The sequence below is a fragment of the Bos mutus genome, chromosome X (genome assembly GCF_027580195.1).
Source record: "Bos mutus isolate GX-2022 chromosome X, NWIPB_WYAK_1.1, whole genome shotgun sequence".
Taxonomy (NCBI): Eukaryota; Metazoa; Chordata; class Mammalia; order Artiodactyla; family Bovidae; genus Bos; species Bos mutus.
Genome location: NC_091646.1, coordinates 84,242,684 through 84,261,198, shown reverse-complemented (window position 1 = coordinate 84,261,198; position 18,515 = coordinate 84,242,684). Strand labels below are relative to the sequence as shown.

The 18,515-nt window shown below is 37.2% G+C and overlaps 1 protein-coding gene and 1 non-coding gene across 4 annotated transcripts in view; one reads left to right on the top strand and one right to left on the bottom strand.

Moving 5' to 3' along the window:
• The window catches only part of MTMR8 (myotubularin related protein 8), a 284,350-nt gene that overhangs the window by 150,618 nt on the left and 115,217 nt on the right, over nucleotides 1-18,515 (bottom strand). For all 3 annotated transcript variants that reach the window (XM_070365958.1, XM_070365957.1, XM_070365959.1), the window contains one exon: nucleotides 17,466-17,594. In XM_070365958.1, coding sequence (XP_070222059.1) covers nucleotides 17,466-17,594 — 129 coding nt within the window. The remainder of the gene's footprint in view (nucleotides 1-17,465; nucleotides 17,595-18,515) is intronic.
• LOC138986543 (U6 spliceosomal RNA) lies at nucleotides 14,930-15,033 on the top strand. Its single transcript, XR_011463356.1, has one exon. It is a non-coding gene; the product is annotated as a U6 spliceosomal RNA (small nuclear RNA).

The following is an 18,515-nucleotide window of genomic DNA, read 5'->3' as shown; positions in this document are numbered from 1 at the left end:
CAGGACCAGACAGCTTCACAGCTGAATTCTACCAAAAATTGAGAGAAGAGTTAACACCTACCCTATTCAAACTCTTCCAGAAAATTGCAGAGGAAGGTAAACTTCCAAACTCATTCTATCAGGCCACCATCACCAACTAGACAATGATGCCACAAAAAAAAAAAAAAAAAAACAACAACAACAACAAAAGAAAACTACAGGCCAATATCACTGATGATAATAGATGCAAAAATCCTTAACCAAACTCTAGCAAACAGAATCCAACAACATATGAAAAACATCATACATCATGACCAAGTGAACTTTATCCCAGAGATGCAGGGATTCTTCAATATTCATAAAACAATCAGTCTGATACACCACATTAACAAATTGAAAGATAAAATCCATATGATTATCTCAATAGATCCAGAGAAAGCCTTTGACAAAATTCAACGTCCATTTATGATAAAAAACAGGCATAGAAGGAACATACCTCAACATAATAAATGTCATACATGTTAAATCCACAGCAGGCATAGAAGGAACATACCTCAACACAATAAACGCCATACATGTTAAATCCACAGCAAACATTATCCTCAATGGTGAAAAATTGAAAGCATTTCCCCTAAAGTCAGGAACACGACAAGGATGCCCACTCTTACTACTACTATTCAACATAGTTTTGGAAGTTTTAGCCACAGCAATCAGAGAAGAAAAAAAAAATAAAAGGAATCCAGATTGAAAGAGAAGAAGTAAAACTCTCACTGTTTGCAGATGACATGATTCTCTACATAGAAAACCGTAAAGACTCCACCAGAAAATTACTAGAGCTAATCAATGAATATACTAAATTTACAGGATATAAAATTAACACACAGAAATCCCTTGGATTCCTATACACTAACAATGAGAAAACAGAAAGAGAAATTAAGGAAACAACTCCATTCACCCTTGCAATGAAAATAATAAAATACTTAGGAATAAATCTACCTAAAGAAACAAAAGACCTATATATAGAAAACTATAAAACACTGACGAAAGAAATCAAAGAGGACACAAATAGAGGGAGAAATATACCATGTTCATGGATCAGAAGTATCAATAGAGTGAAAATGAGTATACTACCCAAAGCAATGTATATATTCAATGCAATCCCTATCAATCTACCAATGGTATTTTTTAGAGAACAAGAACAAATAATTTCACAATTTGTATGGAAATACAAAAAACCTCGAATAGTCAAAGCAATCTTGAGAAAGAAAAATGCAAGTGGAGGAATCAACCTGCCTAACTTCAGACTATACTACAAAGCTACCATCATCAAGACAGTATGGTACTGGCACAAAGACAGAAATATAGATCAAAGGAACAAAATACAAAGCCCAGAGGTAAATCGATGCATCTATGGACACCTAATCTTTGACAAGTAAGTAAGAATATACAATGGAGAAAAGATATCTCTTTAACAAGTGGTGCTGGGAAAACTGGTCAACCACTTGTAAAAGAATGAAACTAGAACACTTTCTAACACCATATACAAAAGTAAACTAAAAATGGATTAAAGATGTAAATGTAAGACTAGAAACTATAAAACTCCTAGAGGAAAACATAGGGAAACACTCTCTGACATAAATCACAGCAGGATCCTCTACGACCCACCGTCCAGATTAATGGAAATAAAAGCAAAAATAAACAAACAGGACCTAATTAAACTTAAAAGCTTTTGCACAATGGAGGAAAGTATAAGCAAGGTGAAAGACAGACTTTAGAATGGGAGAAAATATTAGCAAATGAAGCAGCTGGCAAAGAATTAAGTTCAAAAATATATAAGCAGCTCGTGCAGCTCAATTCCAGAAAAATAAACGACCCAATCAAAAAATGGGCCAAATAACTAAACAGACATTTCACCAAAGAAGACATACAGATGGCTAACAAACACATGAGAAGATGCTCAACATCACTCATTATCAGAGAAATTCAAATCCAAACTACAATGAGGTACCATCTAATGCCAGTCAGAATGGCTGCTATCAAGAAGTCTACAAACAATAAATGCTGGAGAGGGTGGAGAGAAAAGGGAACCCTCTTACACTGTTGGTGGGAATGCAAACTCATACAGCACTATGGAGAACCGTATGGAGATTCCTTAAAATACTGGAAATAGAACTGCCATATGTCCCAGTAAGCCCACTGCTGGGCATGCACTCTGAGGAAACCACAACTGAAAGAGACATGTGTATCCCAATGTTCATCGCAGCACTGTTTAAAGTAGCATGGGCATGGAATCAATATAGATGCCCAATGGCAGACGAATGGATATGAAAGCTGTGGTACATATACACCATGGAATATTACTCAGGTATTAAAAAGAATGCATTTGAATCAGTTCTAATGAGGTGGATGAAACTGGAGCATATTATACAGCGTGAAGTAAGTCAGAAAGAAAAATATGAATATAGTATATTAACGCATATATATAGAATTTAGAAAGATGGTAATGATGACCCTATATGCGAGACAGCAAAAGAAACACAGATGTAAAGTACAAACTTTTGGACTCTGTGGGAGAAGGCAAGGGTGGGATGATTTGAGAATAGCATTGAAACTTGTATATTACCATATATGAAACAGATCACCAGTTCAGGTTTGATGCATGAGACAGGGTGCTCAGGGCTGGTGCACTGGGATGACCCTGAGGGATGGGAAGGGGAGGGAGTTGGGAGCGGGTTTAGGATGGGGAACATATGTATACCCATGGCTGATTCATGTCAATGTATGGCAAAACCCACTACAATATTGTAAAGTAAATAGCCTCCAGTTAAAATAAACAAATTAATTAAAAAAAACACACACACACATACACAATGAGGTACCATCTCACACCAGTCAGAATGGCTGCTATCATAAAGTCTACAAACAATAAATGCTGGAGAGGGTGCGGAGGAGAGGGAACCCTTGTACACTGTTGTTGGGAATGCAAACTCGTACAGCCACTATGGAGAACAGTGTGGAGATTCCTTAAAAAACTGGAAATAGAACTGCCATACAACCCAGCAATCCCACTTCTGGGCATACACACTGAGGAAATCAGAATTGAAAGAGACACATGTACCTCAGTGTTCATCGCAGGACTGTTTATAATAGCTAGGACATGGAAGCAACCTAGTTGTCCATCGGCAGACAAATGGATAAGAAAGCTGTGGTACATATTCACAATGGAATATTACTCAGGTATTAAAAAGAACACATTCAAATCAGTTCTAATAAGGTAGATGGAACTGGAGCCTATTATACAGAGTGAAGTAAGTCAGAAAGAGAAACACCAATACAGTATATTAACGCATATATATGGAATTTAGAAAGATGGTAATGAAGACCCTATATGCGAGACAGCAAAAGAGTCACAGATGTAAAGAACGGACCTTTGGACTCTGTGGGAGAAGGCGAGTGTAGGATTATCTAGGAGAATAGCATTGAAACTTGTATATTACCATAGGTGAAATAGATCTCCAGTCCAGGTTCGATGTATGAGACGGGGTGCTCAGGGCCAGCAGACTGGGATGACCCTGAGGAATGGGATGGGGAGGCTCAGTATGGGAAACACATGTAAACACATGGCTGATTTTTGTCAAAGTATGGCAAAAACCACTACAATATTGTAATTAGCCTCCAATTGAAATAAATACATAAATTAAAAATAAAAAATAAAAATAATGGTTCTATATGATGATCTTTTACTTTTTTACCTAGTTTGTTTCACTTTTTCCTATTTCATATTTAGTTCCCCCATTTCATTTAGCTTATTTTTTCCAATTTCTCCATCTCTTCTTTTTCTTTTGATGTTCTTTGTCAAGACTTTATCAAGCATAGTAGAAAAGCTTTTGTATACATATGTATAACTAATATGTATAATATATAATTTAGAAAATAGACAATTTTGTCTACTAAAAAATGTATGACATTTTGATTCCATACTTTTGGCTGAGTATGAATAGAATGTTACGTTTCTAGTTTAAGACATATATATATATGTGTATATATATATATATACATACATACAACAAGCAATGAAGGTTTACTGGATAACATGGGGAACAATAGTCAATATCTTGTAATAACCTATAATGGAAAATAATTTCAAAAATAATGTGTATATGTATAACTGAATCACCTGGCTGTGCACCTGAAACATTATATGTCAACTATACCTCAATAATACATATATATATATATATATATATATATATATATATATAAAGAAAAAATTAAAAATAGAACTATTATATGATTCAGTATCCCTCTCTGCTGCATATATTTGGAGAAAACCATAATTCGAAAAGATACACGCATCCCAATGTTCACTGTAGCACTTAGCAAAAACATGGAAGCAACCTAAATGTGCACTGACAGATGATTGGATGAAGAAGATGTGGTATATGTATACAATGGAATATTACTCTGTTATTTAAAATATTGAAATAATGCCATTTACAGCAACATCCATGTACTTAGAAATTATCCTACTGATGTATGTCAGACAAAGACAAATATTATATCATATCACTTATTTGTGTAATCCAAAATGATAGAAATTAATTTACTTATAAAACAGAAAGAGACTGACAGACTTAGCAATCAAACTCATGGTTACCAAATGTGGGGGAGTGATAAATAAGGAAGCTGGGATTACCACATATATACTACTATAGAAAATCAATGAGGACCTACTATGGAGCACATAGTCAATAATCTGTAATAATCTATGTGGGAAAAGAATCTGAGAAATAGATATATGAATATATATAACTAAATCACATTGTTCTACACTCAAAACTAATGCAATACTGTAAATCAACTATATTCCAATATAAAGTAAAAAAAAAAATAATAATAGAAGTTTTACCTGAAGAAGAAAGTCTTTTCTGACTTCACATGCACTAGTAGATAAACAACTCATCATATCCCAAGAAAAACCACAGTAACATTGTATTCCAAAAAGAAAATGATAGCTCACCAGAAATCAAACTTAAAAGTCATGGAATAGTTAAGATTGGCAGTGATGGCAGAGTAGAAAGACCCGAAGCTAATTTCCTCTCACACCAACACCAAAATCACAACTATTTATAGAAAAAAAAAATCACTGATGAAAAAACCTGGTACCTACCAGAAAAATTTCTACAACAAAAGATATAAAGAAGGAATCAAAACCATATTGGTAGAAGTAACTGTTCTCATTACAGGCAAGTCTCAGTATAGTCAAATATCCCTGTGTTGGTGGCCCACAAACAGAATAATTACAATTGTAGAGACTCTCCTAAATTAGGGAGATGTCTGAGCTTGACATTGGACTCTGAAGCATTGGGGTCCTGTGTCGGTAAGACAAGGGCCCAGAGCAATTGACGTTGACAGTCAGTGGGGCTTACTCTCAGGAGTGTCAGAGGGCTGGTAAACAGGAACTTAGAGAGTGTACCAGACACTGAGCAAACTTCAGCTCATCTGAGGGAAACAGGCACTGGAAGCTGCCATTGTTGGCAGTTTGTTTTACCATGTGGACACTAGTGATGGCAGGTGCCAATGTTGAATTTTCCCTGTATCTTATGAGCCCCAGGGTCTAGCCCCATTCCGGCCCAAGGGACTATAGGTTGCAGTACTGGAATACCTTGAATCAAGCAACTAACTACGTAAGGACACAGCCCTACCACCAGCAGACAAGCAACCTTAAGACCCTTTGAGTCCCCAAGTATCTCTGGAAATGGCCATTCCTAGCAGAGGGCCTAGGACTCAGCTCCACTCACCAGTTGGCAGGAACTAGCCCCAGAATCCCAAAATCTTCTCGAATTTTCTGAAGGACAAGGCCTTCCATGGAGTCTACTGTAGTGTTTGGACCAGCTGTACCTGCTGGGGGCAGACACTAGACACAAGAAAACCACAGTCCTGCAATTTGTGCACCCAACCTGCCCACCAGCAAGCCAGACCCCATGTTATGATGAGCTGGGTCCTGGAAATGCAACACCAGTAAACCTGCTCTAGGCTTGGGGTCAGCATAACCCCCCAATAGACAGAAACTAGCCATGAGAAAATAGCAGCTATGCATCTGGTTGACACAGCCCACCCACTAACGGGCTAGATTCTGCACTAGAATCAGCTGGGCCTTGGCCACACTAACCAGCAGGTCAATAGAAACTTTAGGATACTTCAGAATGTATAGTGAACTGTGTGTGTCATGAACAGGCCAACAAGCACCAGTGATCCAACACCAGCTCTGGGATACCTAGGACTTATAACCAGTCTGTAGGCCACAACACTGCATGAAAGTGGACCAGCACTAGACCCAGGACCTGGCTTCACCCACTAACAGGCAGGCAAAAGCCCTGGGTTCTGCTGAACTTGACTCTATCCACCAGTGACTAAGCACTTGCACCAGAGCACCCCAGGTTTCCACAGTCAATCTTGTGACCAAGTCCCATAAACCAGCAGCTAGCAACCTCATTATAAGGTAAGATGTAGCAACCAACCAGACTGGGGGCCAACCAAATTTATCAGACTGCCCGTATAACCAGCATAATACAAAAGAAAGACCCACAAAGCCCAATATAGCAGGAAGCCTTAGAACATATATCTTGGTTTATGAGCAAGGAGTTTGCTGCTAGGATGCATTAGGACATTTTCTTAAAAGGGCTACTTCTTTTTTTTATTATCAACTTAACTGTTATTTTAAAAATTTATTCATTTTTAATTGGGGGATAATTGCTTTATGACGTTGTCTTGGTTTCTGCCATACATCAACATGAATCAGACAGGTATACACATCCCTTACCCTCCCTCCAGATTGTCACAGACCACTGTGTTGTGCTCCCTGTGTCATAGAGCAAATTCCCACCAATTATCTATTTTACATATGGTAATATATATGAGTTTCAATGCTACAATCTCAAATCATCTCACTTTCCCCTTCCCCCACTGTGTCCACAAGTCTGTTCTCTATGTCTGTGTCTCTACTACTGCCCTACAGATAGGTTCATTGCTATTGCTGAACCTACAGATAGGTTCATCATACCACATTCCTAGATTCTATATATATATATATGTGTTAATATACCATATTTGTTTTTCTATTTCAGACTTACTTAGTCAGTCAGTTCAGTCGCTCATACGTGTCTGACTCTTTGTGACCCCATGAATTGCAGCACGCAAGGCCTCCCTGTCCATCACCAACTCCTGGACTTCACCCAAATTCATGTCCATCGACTCAGTCATGAAATCCAGTCATCTCATCCTCTGTCAACCCCTTCTCCTCCTGCCCCAAATCCCTCCCAGCATCAGACTCTTTTCCAATGAGTCAACTCTTTGTTCGTAGTGATGCTTTCTAAGCCCCACTTGACTTCACATTCTAGGATGTTTGGCTCTAGGTCAGTGATCACACCATCGTGATTATCTGGGTCGTGAAGATCATTTTTGTACAGTTCTTCTGTGTATTCCTGCCATCTCTTCATAATATCTTCTGCTTCTGTTAGGTCCATACCATTTCTGTCCTTTATCGAGCCCATCTTTGCATGAAATGTTCCCTTGGCATCTCGAATTTTCTTGAAGAGATCTCTAGTCTTTCCCATTCTGTTGTTTTCCTTTATTTCTTTGCATTGATCGCTTAGGAAGGCTTTCTTTTTTTTTTATTTTTTATTTTTTTTATTAGGAAGGCTTTCTTATCTCTTACTATTCTTTGGAACTCTGCACTCAGATGCTTCTATCTTTCCTTTTCTCCTTTGCTTTTCGCTTCTCTTCTTTTAACAGCTATGTGTAAGGCCTCCTCAGACAGCCATTTTGCTTTTTTGCATTTCTTTTCCATGGGGATGGTCTTGATCCCTGTCTCCTGTACAATGTCATGAACCTCCATCCATAGTTCATCAGGCACTCTATCTATCAGATCTAGTCCCTTAAATCTATTTATTACTTCCACTATATAATCATAAGGGATTTGATTTAGGTCATACCTGAATGGTCTAGTGGTTTTCCCTACTTTCCTCAATTTAAGTCTGAATTTGGCAATAAGGAGCTTATGATCTGAGCCATAGTCAGCTCCTGGTCTTGTTTTTGTTGACTGTTATAGAGCTTCTCGATCTTTGGCTGGGAAGAATATAATTAATCTGATTTTGGTGTTGACCATCTGGTGATGTACATGTGTAGCGTCTTCTCTTGTGTTGTTGGAAGACGGTGTTTGCTATGACCAGTGCATTTTCTTGGCAAAACTCTATTAGTCTTTGTCCTGCTTCATTCCATATTCCAAGGCCAAATTTGCCTGTTACTCCAGGTGTTTCTTGACTTCCTACTTTTGCATTCCAGTCCCCTATAATGAAAAGGACATCTTTTTTGGGTGTTAGTTCTAAAAGGTCTTGGAGGTCTTCATAGAACCATTCAACTTCAGCTTCTTCAGCATTACTGGTGGGGGCATAGACTTGGATTACTGTGATATTGAATGGTTTGCCTTGGAAATGAACAGAGATCACTCTGTCATTTTTGAGATTGCATCCAAGTACTGTATTTCGGACTCTCTTGTTAACCATGATGGCTACTCCATTTCTTCTAAGGGATTCCTGCCCGCAGTAGTAGATATAATGGTCACCTGAGTTAAATTCACCCATTCCAGTCCATTTTAGTTCACTGATTCCTAGAATGTCGATGTTCACTCTTGCCATCTCCTGTTTGACCACTTCCAATTTGCCTTGATTCATGGACCTGACATTCCAGTTTTCTATGCAATATTGCTCTTTACAGCATCGGACCTTGCTTCTATCACCAGTCACATCCACAACTGGGTATTGTTTTTGCTTTGGCTCCATCCCTCCATTCTTTCTGGAGTTATTTCTCCACTGATCTCCAGTAGCATATTGTGCACCTACTGACCTGGGGAGTTCCCCTTTCAGTATACTATCATTTTGCCTTTTCATACTGTTCTTTGGGTTCTCAAGGCAAGAATACTGAAGTGGTTTGCCATTCCCTTCTCCAGTGGACCACATTGTGTCAGCCCTCTCCACCATGACCCGCCCATCTTGGGCGGCCCCACAGGCACGGCTTAGTTTCATTGAGTTAGACAAGGCTGTGGTCCTAGTGGTCCTTTGGTTTCCCTTGTGGCTCAGCTGGTAACTGCCATACAGTACGAAACAAGAAAGCAGTAACTGAGTAAAATCATAGAAAGCCACCAAATTAAAATAGCAGATAGAAACACAAGGAAAAAGAAATAATAGAGCTATAGATCAACCAGAAATAAAAGTTTACATGGCAGTACTGAGTTCTTGATAGCAATAATCATTCTAAATAAAATTGGTTGAATATATCAATCAAAAGATACAGAGTGGCTGGATAAATAAAGGAAAAAACGAGACAACTATATACTGCTTCTGGAGACTTATCTCAGCTCTAAAGACAAACATAGGCTCAAAGTGAAGCAAATCGCAGTCAAAAAAAAGTAGATGTTGCCATACCATATCAGAGAAACAGATTATGCCAAAAAATTTAACAAGATACAAAGATGGACATTATAAATGATAAAGGGTACAATTCATTAAGAAGATATAAAAATTATAAATATATATGAACCATGTTAAGGAGTGACAAATATATATAAAGGAATTATTAACAGAATTAAAGGGGTACATTAAAAGCAACACAGTAAGTGTAGCACATGTTAACATGCTGTTACATCAGTGGACAAATCATCCAGGCAGAAAGTCTTCAAGGAAACAGGAGCCTTAAAGAAAACATTAGAGCACACAGATTTGATAGGTTGGTACTGACTACTTCTTAAAAATACAGCAGAATATACATTCTTATCAAGTGTGCATGGAACATTCTCAGTGATAGATCCTATGCTAGGACACATACACAAAAAGTCTCAATAAATTTCAGAAGGCTGAAATCATATCAAGTCTTTTTTTCTGATCACAGTGGCATATTCATTAGAAATAAGCTACAAGAAATAAGCTGGAAAAAATTACAACTACTTAGAGACTAAAAAAATATGCTACTAAACAACTATTGGGTCAATGAAGAAATTAAAGATGAAATAAAAACATGTGTGTGTGTGTGTGTGTGTGTGCTAAGTTGCTTCAGTCGTGTCTGACTCTTGGTGACCCTGTGGACTGTAGCCTGCCAGTCCACAGGATTCTCCAGACAAGAATACTGGAGTAGGTTGCCAGGCTGTCCTCCAGAGGATCTTCTCAACTCAGGGAACAAATCCATGTTTCTCATGTCTCCTACATTGGCAGGTGGCTTCTTTACCACTAGCACTACCTGAGAAGCTCCAAAATTAAAACACACCTGAAGACAAATGAAAATGAAAACCTGACATACCAGTATTTATGGGAGGCAGCAAAATCAGTATGAAGAGGGAAGTTTATAGCAATTCAGGCCTACCTCAGGATACAAGAAAAATCTCAAAAAACAATATAACCATAAACCTAAAAGCACTATAAAATAAACAACAAACAAAGCTCAGAGTTAATGGAAAGGAGGAAATAATAAAGACCAGAGCAGAAATAGAGGAAATAGAGATGAAACAGACAACAGGAAAATATGAATGAAACTAGGAGCTGGTTTTTTAAAAGATAAACAAAATTGACCAACATTATAGCATAACTCATTAAGAGAAAAAATATAGAAGGCTCAGCTAAATAAAATAAAAAACAAAACAGAAGAAATTACAATGGATACCACAGAAATACAAATAATTATAAGACAATACTGTGAACAGCTATACAGCAACAAATTAGATAACCTAAAAGCAGCAGTGGCATCCCACTCCAGTACTCTTGCCTGGATAATCCCATGGATGGAGAAGCCTGGTGTGCTGAAGTCCATGGGGTCGCTAAGAGTCAAACACGACTGAGCGACTTCACTTTCACTTTTCACTTTCATGCATTGGAAAAGGAAATGGCAACCCACTCCAGTGTTCTTGCCTGGAGGATCCCAGGGACAGGGGAGCCTGGTGTGCTGCCGTCTCTGCAGTTGCACAGAGTCAGACACAACTGAAGCGACTTAGCAAAAGCAGATAAATTTTTAGAATTATACAACTGTCCAAGAGTGAATAATGAAGAAATGGGAAATATGAATAAACTGATCACTAGTAAAGAGACTGAAGCAGTAATCAAAAAACTCACCCTGAGGAAAAAAAATCAAGAATCAGATCCCTTCACAGGTGAATTTTACCCAACATTAAAAGTTGAGTTAATGTCCACCCTTGTCAAATTGAAGAGGAGAGAATGCTTGCTAACACATTTTATGAGCTCAATATTACCTAATACCAAAACCAGACAAGAGTAATGCAGTAATTAAAAAAAAAAATTGTATAGGTCAGTATCTCTAATGAACACAGACACAAAAGTGGTTAACAAAATATTAACAAAACATATACAACAATACATTAAAAGGATACAATGTGGACAATTGGGATTTATTCCAGGAATGCAAGGATGGTTCAACATTCACAAACCAACCAATGAGATATACCAAATCAACAAAATTAAGAATAAAAATTATATGATCATCTCAATAGGTGCACAAAAGGCATTTGACAATATTCAATACTCATTTATGATAAAAACTCTCAATAAAATGGGTATAGAGTAAATGTACCTCAACATTATAAAAGTCATATATGACAAGCCCACAGCTAACATCATATTCAAAAAGAAAAACTGAAAGCTATACCTCTATGATTAGGAACAAGACAAGGATGCCCACTCTTGCCAGTCTTATTCAATATGAGAAGTCCTAGTCAGAGAAACTACAAAAGAAAAAGAAATAAAAGGCATCCAAATTGGAAAATAAGATCTAAAACTGTAACTATTTATGGATGACATGATTTTATATATTAAAAATCCTAATGCCTCCAGCAAAAAAAAAAAAAAAAAAACTATTAGAAATAGTAAATTAATAAAGTTGCAGGGTACAAAATTCATATGCAAAATCTTTTGAGTTTCTACACCTTAACAACAGACAAGCAGAAGGAGAAATTAAAAAGAAAATAATCCTATTTACAATCACAAGACAAAGAATACCTAGGGATAAATTTAACTAAGAAGTGAATGACCAGTTTGCTAAAATCTATGACACTGTTGAAAGAAAGTTAACAAAACACAAAGAAATGGAAAGACATTCCATGGCTGTGGATTATAATTAACATTACTAAAATGTCCATATTACCAAATCAATCTACTGATTCAATTCAATCCTTATCAAAATCCTGATGATATTTGTCACAGAACAAAACATCCGAAAATCTATGTGCATCCTGGGCTTCTCTGGTAGCTCAGATGGTAAAGAATCTGCCTACAATACAGGAGACCCAGGTTCAATCCCTGGGTCGGGAAGATTCCCAGAGAAAGCTATGGCTACCCACACCAGTATTCTTGCCTAGAGAATTCTATGGAGAGAAGAGTCTGGTTGGCTGCAGCCCATGGGGTCACAAAGAGTCAGACACAAATGAGCAACTAACACTTTCACTTTTCACTTAAATAGCAAAATAAATTCTGAGGAAAAAGAACAAAGTGAAAGTATTCCCCTCCCTGATTTCAAATCATACCACAAAGCTACAGTATCAGAAACATCATAGCATTGGCAGAAAAAAAGATACATAGAACAATGAAACAGAATTGACGGCACAAAAATAACCTCATGCACATATGGACAATTAATTTATGATAAAAGAGCAAAAAACATACTATGGAGAAAGGTAGTCTCCTCAATAATTGGTGTTAGGAAAACTGGACAATCCACGTGTAGGGAAAAAAAAAAAAGAAACTAGACCACTATCCCATAGCAGACACAAAATTCAACTTAAAATGGATCAAATCCTGGAGTATAAGACCTGAAACTATAAAACCCCTAGAAGAAAACATAGGCAGTATGCTCTTTGACGTTGGTCTTAGCAATATCTTTCTCCTCAGGCAAGGAAAACAAAAGCAAAAATAAACAAGTGGGACTACATCAAACTAAAAATCTTCTGTACAGTAAAGGAAACCATCAGCAAAATGAAAGGACAACCTACCAAATGGGACAAGTCATTTGCAAATATATGATATGGGATTAATATATAAAATATATAAAGAACTCATATAACTCAGCAACAACAAAATAAACAACCTGATTTTTTTTTTTTTTTTTTCAATTTTATTTTTAAAAAAAAAATCACATGCTCCCCATCCTGAACCCTCCTCCCTCCCAACCTCCCCATACCATCCCCCTGGGCCTTCCCAGCGCACCAGCCCCAAGCATCCAGCATCGTGCACTGAACCTGGACTGGCATCTCGTTTCATACATGACATTTTTTAAAAAATGGGCAGAGGATCTGAACAGACATTTTTCCAAAAAAAACATACAGATAGCCAACAGGCACATGAAAATAAGTTCAACATCACTAATTATTAGGGAAGTGCACATCAAAACCCCAATATATCATCTCACACCCATCAGAATGGCTAGTATCAATGGCAGGAAACAAGTGTTGGAAAGGATATAGAGAAAAGTGAACACTCGTGCACTGCTGATTGGAATGTAATTTGATGCATCCACTATGGAAAACAGTATGGAGATACTTCAAAAAGTTAAGAAAGAAATACCATATTTTCCAGCTATTCTACTTTTGGGTATTCATATGAAGAATGCAAAAATAATAGTTTGAAAAGATACATACCACCCCTATGTATGTTGCAGATTTATTTACAATAGCCTAGGCACAGAAACAACCCAAGTGCTCATTGATGGATGGATAAAAAAAGAAAAGAAAAATATATATATATATATACAAATATACACATAATACATATATATACAACAGGATACTACTCAGCCATAAAAAGGCAAAATCTTGCCATTAGTGACAACATGGATGGATATTAAGGGTTTTATGCTAAGTGAAATAAGTCAGATGGAGAAAGGCAAATATGATTTCACTCACATGTGGAATAAAAAGAAAAACAAAAAAGATAAACACATAGATACAGAGAACAGGGTAGTAGGAGATGGTAAGCACATATATAGACCCATTGCAACAGGCTCCAATATAGCTCATTACAGCACTGGTTAGAACCTTACACTGTTGATGAAAAGGGTCAGGGAAAAAGGCAGAGCTGTTTCTTGAAGGAAGTAGATAGAGGGATTGGGCTGGAAGTCAAGCTCTGCCTGCAGAGAGAAAGGGAGAAGCAGTGCTTCTATCCCACAAGAGGGTCAGGCTCAGTCTGGCATTACACATAACAAATTAAATAACACATTCCCTTAAACCCACATATCCCCTTCCTTAGAATCTATTCTGTAGACTTTTATGGAATAAAGTGATTTAACTGACTGCATCCTGGAACCTGCATGGGAAAATGGATGTTCAGGGAGTCTCACCTGGGTGACGATGACACTAAGGGAGGAGAGAAAGGCTTTGTCTTGAATGCCCCAATTCATTGTTTCTTATATTTTAGAACTGTCTTTAAGTGAATCAAAGGATCTAAGCTTTTTAGGCAAATTATTGTTTGTTTATCTGAGTTTGAGTAAACTCTGGGAGTTGGTGATGGACAGGGAGGCCTGGTGTGCTGCAGTCCATGGGGTCGCAAAGAGTCAGACATGAGTGAGCGACTAAACTGAACTATCTGAAATTCAAATTAAAAAGTACTTTGGGATTGATATAAACAAAAATACAATATACCAAAACTTATGGGATACAGAGAAAGAACTGCTAAAAAGGAAATTTATAACTGTAAGTGCATTCATTAAAAAGAAAGACTTAATCTTATACCTTATGAAGCTAAAAAGGGAAGGCAAATTAAACCCAAAGTTAGCATAAGGGAAGAAATAATAAAGATTAAAACAGAGATAAATGAATATCAACAAAACTAAAGTTGGTTCTTTGAAAAGATTAATAAATTCAATAAAATGTTAAGTTAAACTTATTAAAAACAATGAGAGGGTGCTCATTTTGGCAGCATATATAATACAGTTGGAATGATACAGGGATTAGCATGACAGGTGTAAAATAATAACATGCAAATTTGTGAATCATTCCAAATTTTGCTATGATTGTAGAGCATTAATGTTTTCGCCATAACAGCAAACAGCAAAATGGTAACTGTATGAGTAGAGGATGTGCTAACTGATCTTGTTGTGGTGAGCATTTCACAATATTTACATGTATCAGATCATCACACTATATACCTTAAACTTACACCATGTTATATGTCAATTATATCACAATAAAACTGGAAAAATGCCCCTCAAATCCCTAAAAGTAACAGAAATGCATCATTTAATATGTATTATCCAGTTTATGTACAAGATGCTTTTGACATTAAACGAAGGTATTTTGGCCTCAAAAAATAAAAGAGGAAAGTCTCAAATTACTAAAATCATAAATTAAGTTGCTGCCAAGTCGCTTCAGTCGTGTCCGACTCTGTGCGACTCCATGGACTGCAGCCTACAAGGCTTCTCCATCCACGGGATTCTCCAGGCAAGAACACTGGAGTGGGTTGCCATTTCCTTCTCCAATGCCATGAAAGTGGAAAGTGAAAGTGAAGTCACTCAGTCGTGTCTGACTCTTAGCGACCCCATGGACTGCAGCCTACCAGGCTCCTCCATCCATGGGATTTTCCGGGCAACAGTACTGGAGTGCGGTGCCATTGCCTTCTCCCATAAATTAAGTTAGGGATTTTATTATTGAACTTATATAAATAAAGAAAAATACTAGAGAAAGTCATGAACAATTGCATGTCAACAAATTAGATGAAATGGAAAAATTTTTAGAAACACACAAACTTCCAAAAATGACTCAAGAACTAAAAAAGTTGAACAGACCTATAACAGTTTTTGATTCAGTAATCAAAAAATTCCCAACAAAGAAAAATTCAGGACCAGATGGCTTCACTGGTGACTTCTACTAAACATTGAAGAATTAACAATAATTTCTTTCAAACTATTCCAAATGTTGAAGAGTATGGAACATGCTCAGCTCATTCTATGTGGTCACTATAACCTTGATACCAAAGCCAGACCAGGACATTATAAGAAAATAAAACTGTAGATTAATATGCTTTATGAATATAGATGCAAAAATCCTCAACAATATACTAGGAAACTAAATGCAGCAGCATAGTAAGAGGATTATATACCATGACCAAGTGGGATTTACCCTAGGAAAGCATGGTTGGTTCAAAATCTGAAAATCAATCAGCGCTACACACCACATTAACAAAATTAACAAGAGGGAGTTCTCTGGTGGCCTAATGCCCTGGATTCTGAGCTTTCACTACAATGGCCTGGGTTCAATCCCTGGTCAGGGAACAGAGATGCCTCAAGCCGTGTAGTGTGGCCAAACAAAAACAAACAAAAAATAAAATTAAGGAGAAAATAACACATAATCATCTGCATCTCAACATGATTCAGAAAAAACATTTGATATAATCTAAAACACTTTCGTCATAAAAACACTCAACAAACTAGGAACAGAACGGAATGTCCTAAACATGATAAAATGAAGTCGCTTCAGTCGTGTCCGACTCTGTGCAACCCCATAGACGGCAGCCCACCAGGCTCCCCCGTCCCTGGGATTCTCCAGGCAAGAACACTGGAGTGGGTTGCCATTTCCTTCTCCAATGCATAAAAATGAAAAGTGAAAGTGAAGTCGCTCAGTCGTGTCCAACCCTCAGCGACCCCATGGACTGTAGCCCACCAGGATCCTCCATCCATGGGATTTTCCAGGCAAGAGTACAGGAGTGGGGTGCCACTGCCTTCTCCCAAACATGATAAGGGTCATTTGTAAAATAAAATTATAACATATTCAATGGAGAAAGACTGAAAGATTTCCCCCTAAGATAAGGAACAATATAAGGATGCTAGCTTTCACTACTTCTATTCAGCACTGGAAGTTCTACATAAGGCAAGAAAATAAAAGGCATCCAAATTGGAAAGGAATAATTAAAACAATATCTATTCAGAAATGATATGATCTTACATATATAAAATCCTACAGAATATACAAAATAAACCATTAGACTTAATAAATGCATTCAGTTCTGTCTTGTACTCATTGAATTGTGGTCAGTGAGCATGGCACCCTGTACTTAACACTTTGTGGGGAAAGTAGAACAAACTATATCAGCACATTCTCTTTCTCTGTTTTTCCTTCTCTTTGTCAGGGAAAAGGATAAGAAAGAAGAGAAATACATAAGGAAAGACTAAAAGGAATGAAACAACCTACACCTTGACTGGTTGTACTACTATAAATAAACTATTGTTTCTTGTTTATTTCCCTAAGCAAGTAACTACAAAGCCCTGAAAACCAATGGGAGTGTGGTCTTGCTTTCAGAGGCAGCAAGGAATGGATAATCTGGGAAAGAATGTCCTACTCCATAGCTTGGGTTATGGAGATGATGTCAGCTATACAAGGAGAGGCAAAGAAGCTGAGGCCTTGGGGTTTGCTGTAAGAAAGGATGAACAGCTTAGGAACTTACTGAATGTTGTAGGGCACAGTACTAGGATTTAGTACCCCATACATAGTGAAGCCTTTATAGAGAGGGTTCCTGAAGTCTGGTTTCCTCTGAACCAAGAAAGGCCACACTGAATGGGTTTTCTCATATATTCTGTAAGAAAAGAAAAACAAGCCAAAAAATTAAAAGCAGCAAGCAGGTAACATCAATAGATTTGCTGAACTTGACAATCATCTAAATTCTATTAACAAGTAACCTAAGACAGAAGGCTAGGATATGATACAAGGAAAATAAAAATAAATGGTAATGAAGAATGATAGAGTAACAAATTATCTGGGCTTCAACTTATCCATTTTTAAAGAGATTAGAAAGTGTTCCACATTGAAGAGAAACGTGTTGAGTATATATGCAGACTCTCTGTCTCTGTCACAGAGTAGTGATGTAATCTTAGGGATGTCCCTAGCCCTTTCTGGGCCTATTTTCTCATTTGTATAATGTGATCTTTAAGGTGTCTTCCAAATCTTGGATTCCATGAATAACCTTTCCAGTTTTAAAAAATCTAGAATTCCTTTTAAAAATCTGGTAAATTAACAGACAAGAGGTGAATTTCTGGCTTTTCTATATTTTATTTCGAGCCAGCTTCTCCTCCCCTCAGAAGGTACAAGACAGTGAAAGACAATGTAGCAATTTATATTGGCAAATATTTGTGAGTTATCCTAGGTGTGCAGCACTGATTTTGATATTTATATTACAAGACTGATTCTTCTTATCCCTTAGCTGAGTCCCTGGGGAGCGACTTAGTTAACACATAAAAAGCATGGAATTCATTGTCCCCAATGAAAGCTGCTGTGTATCCACACATGGGAAGTTCATTTGCTCATAAAGTGTCAAAGAAAGCTCTAGGAGGACAACAAAGAGAACTGATATGGGGTATATGACGTAAAAATTATAGTCTTGTAACTTTTAGAATCCTCAGACCATTTCAATGAGGCCAAAGGAACTGTATATGCATCTTTCTCATTTGTTGTTGGTTGAAAAAAGAAAAAAAAATCTTGCAGTGGTAACGTAAGTAGT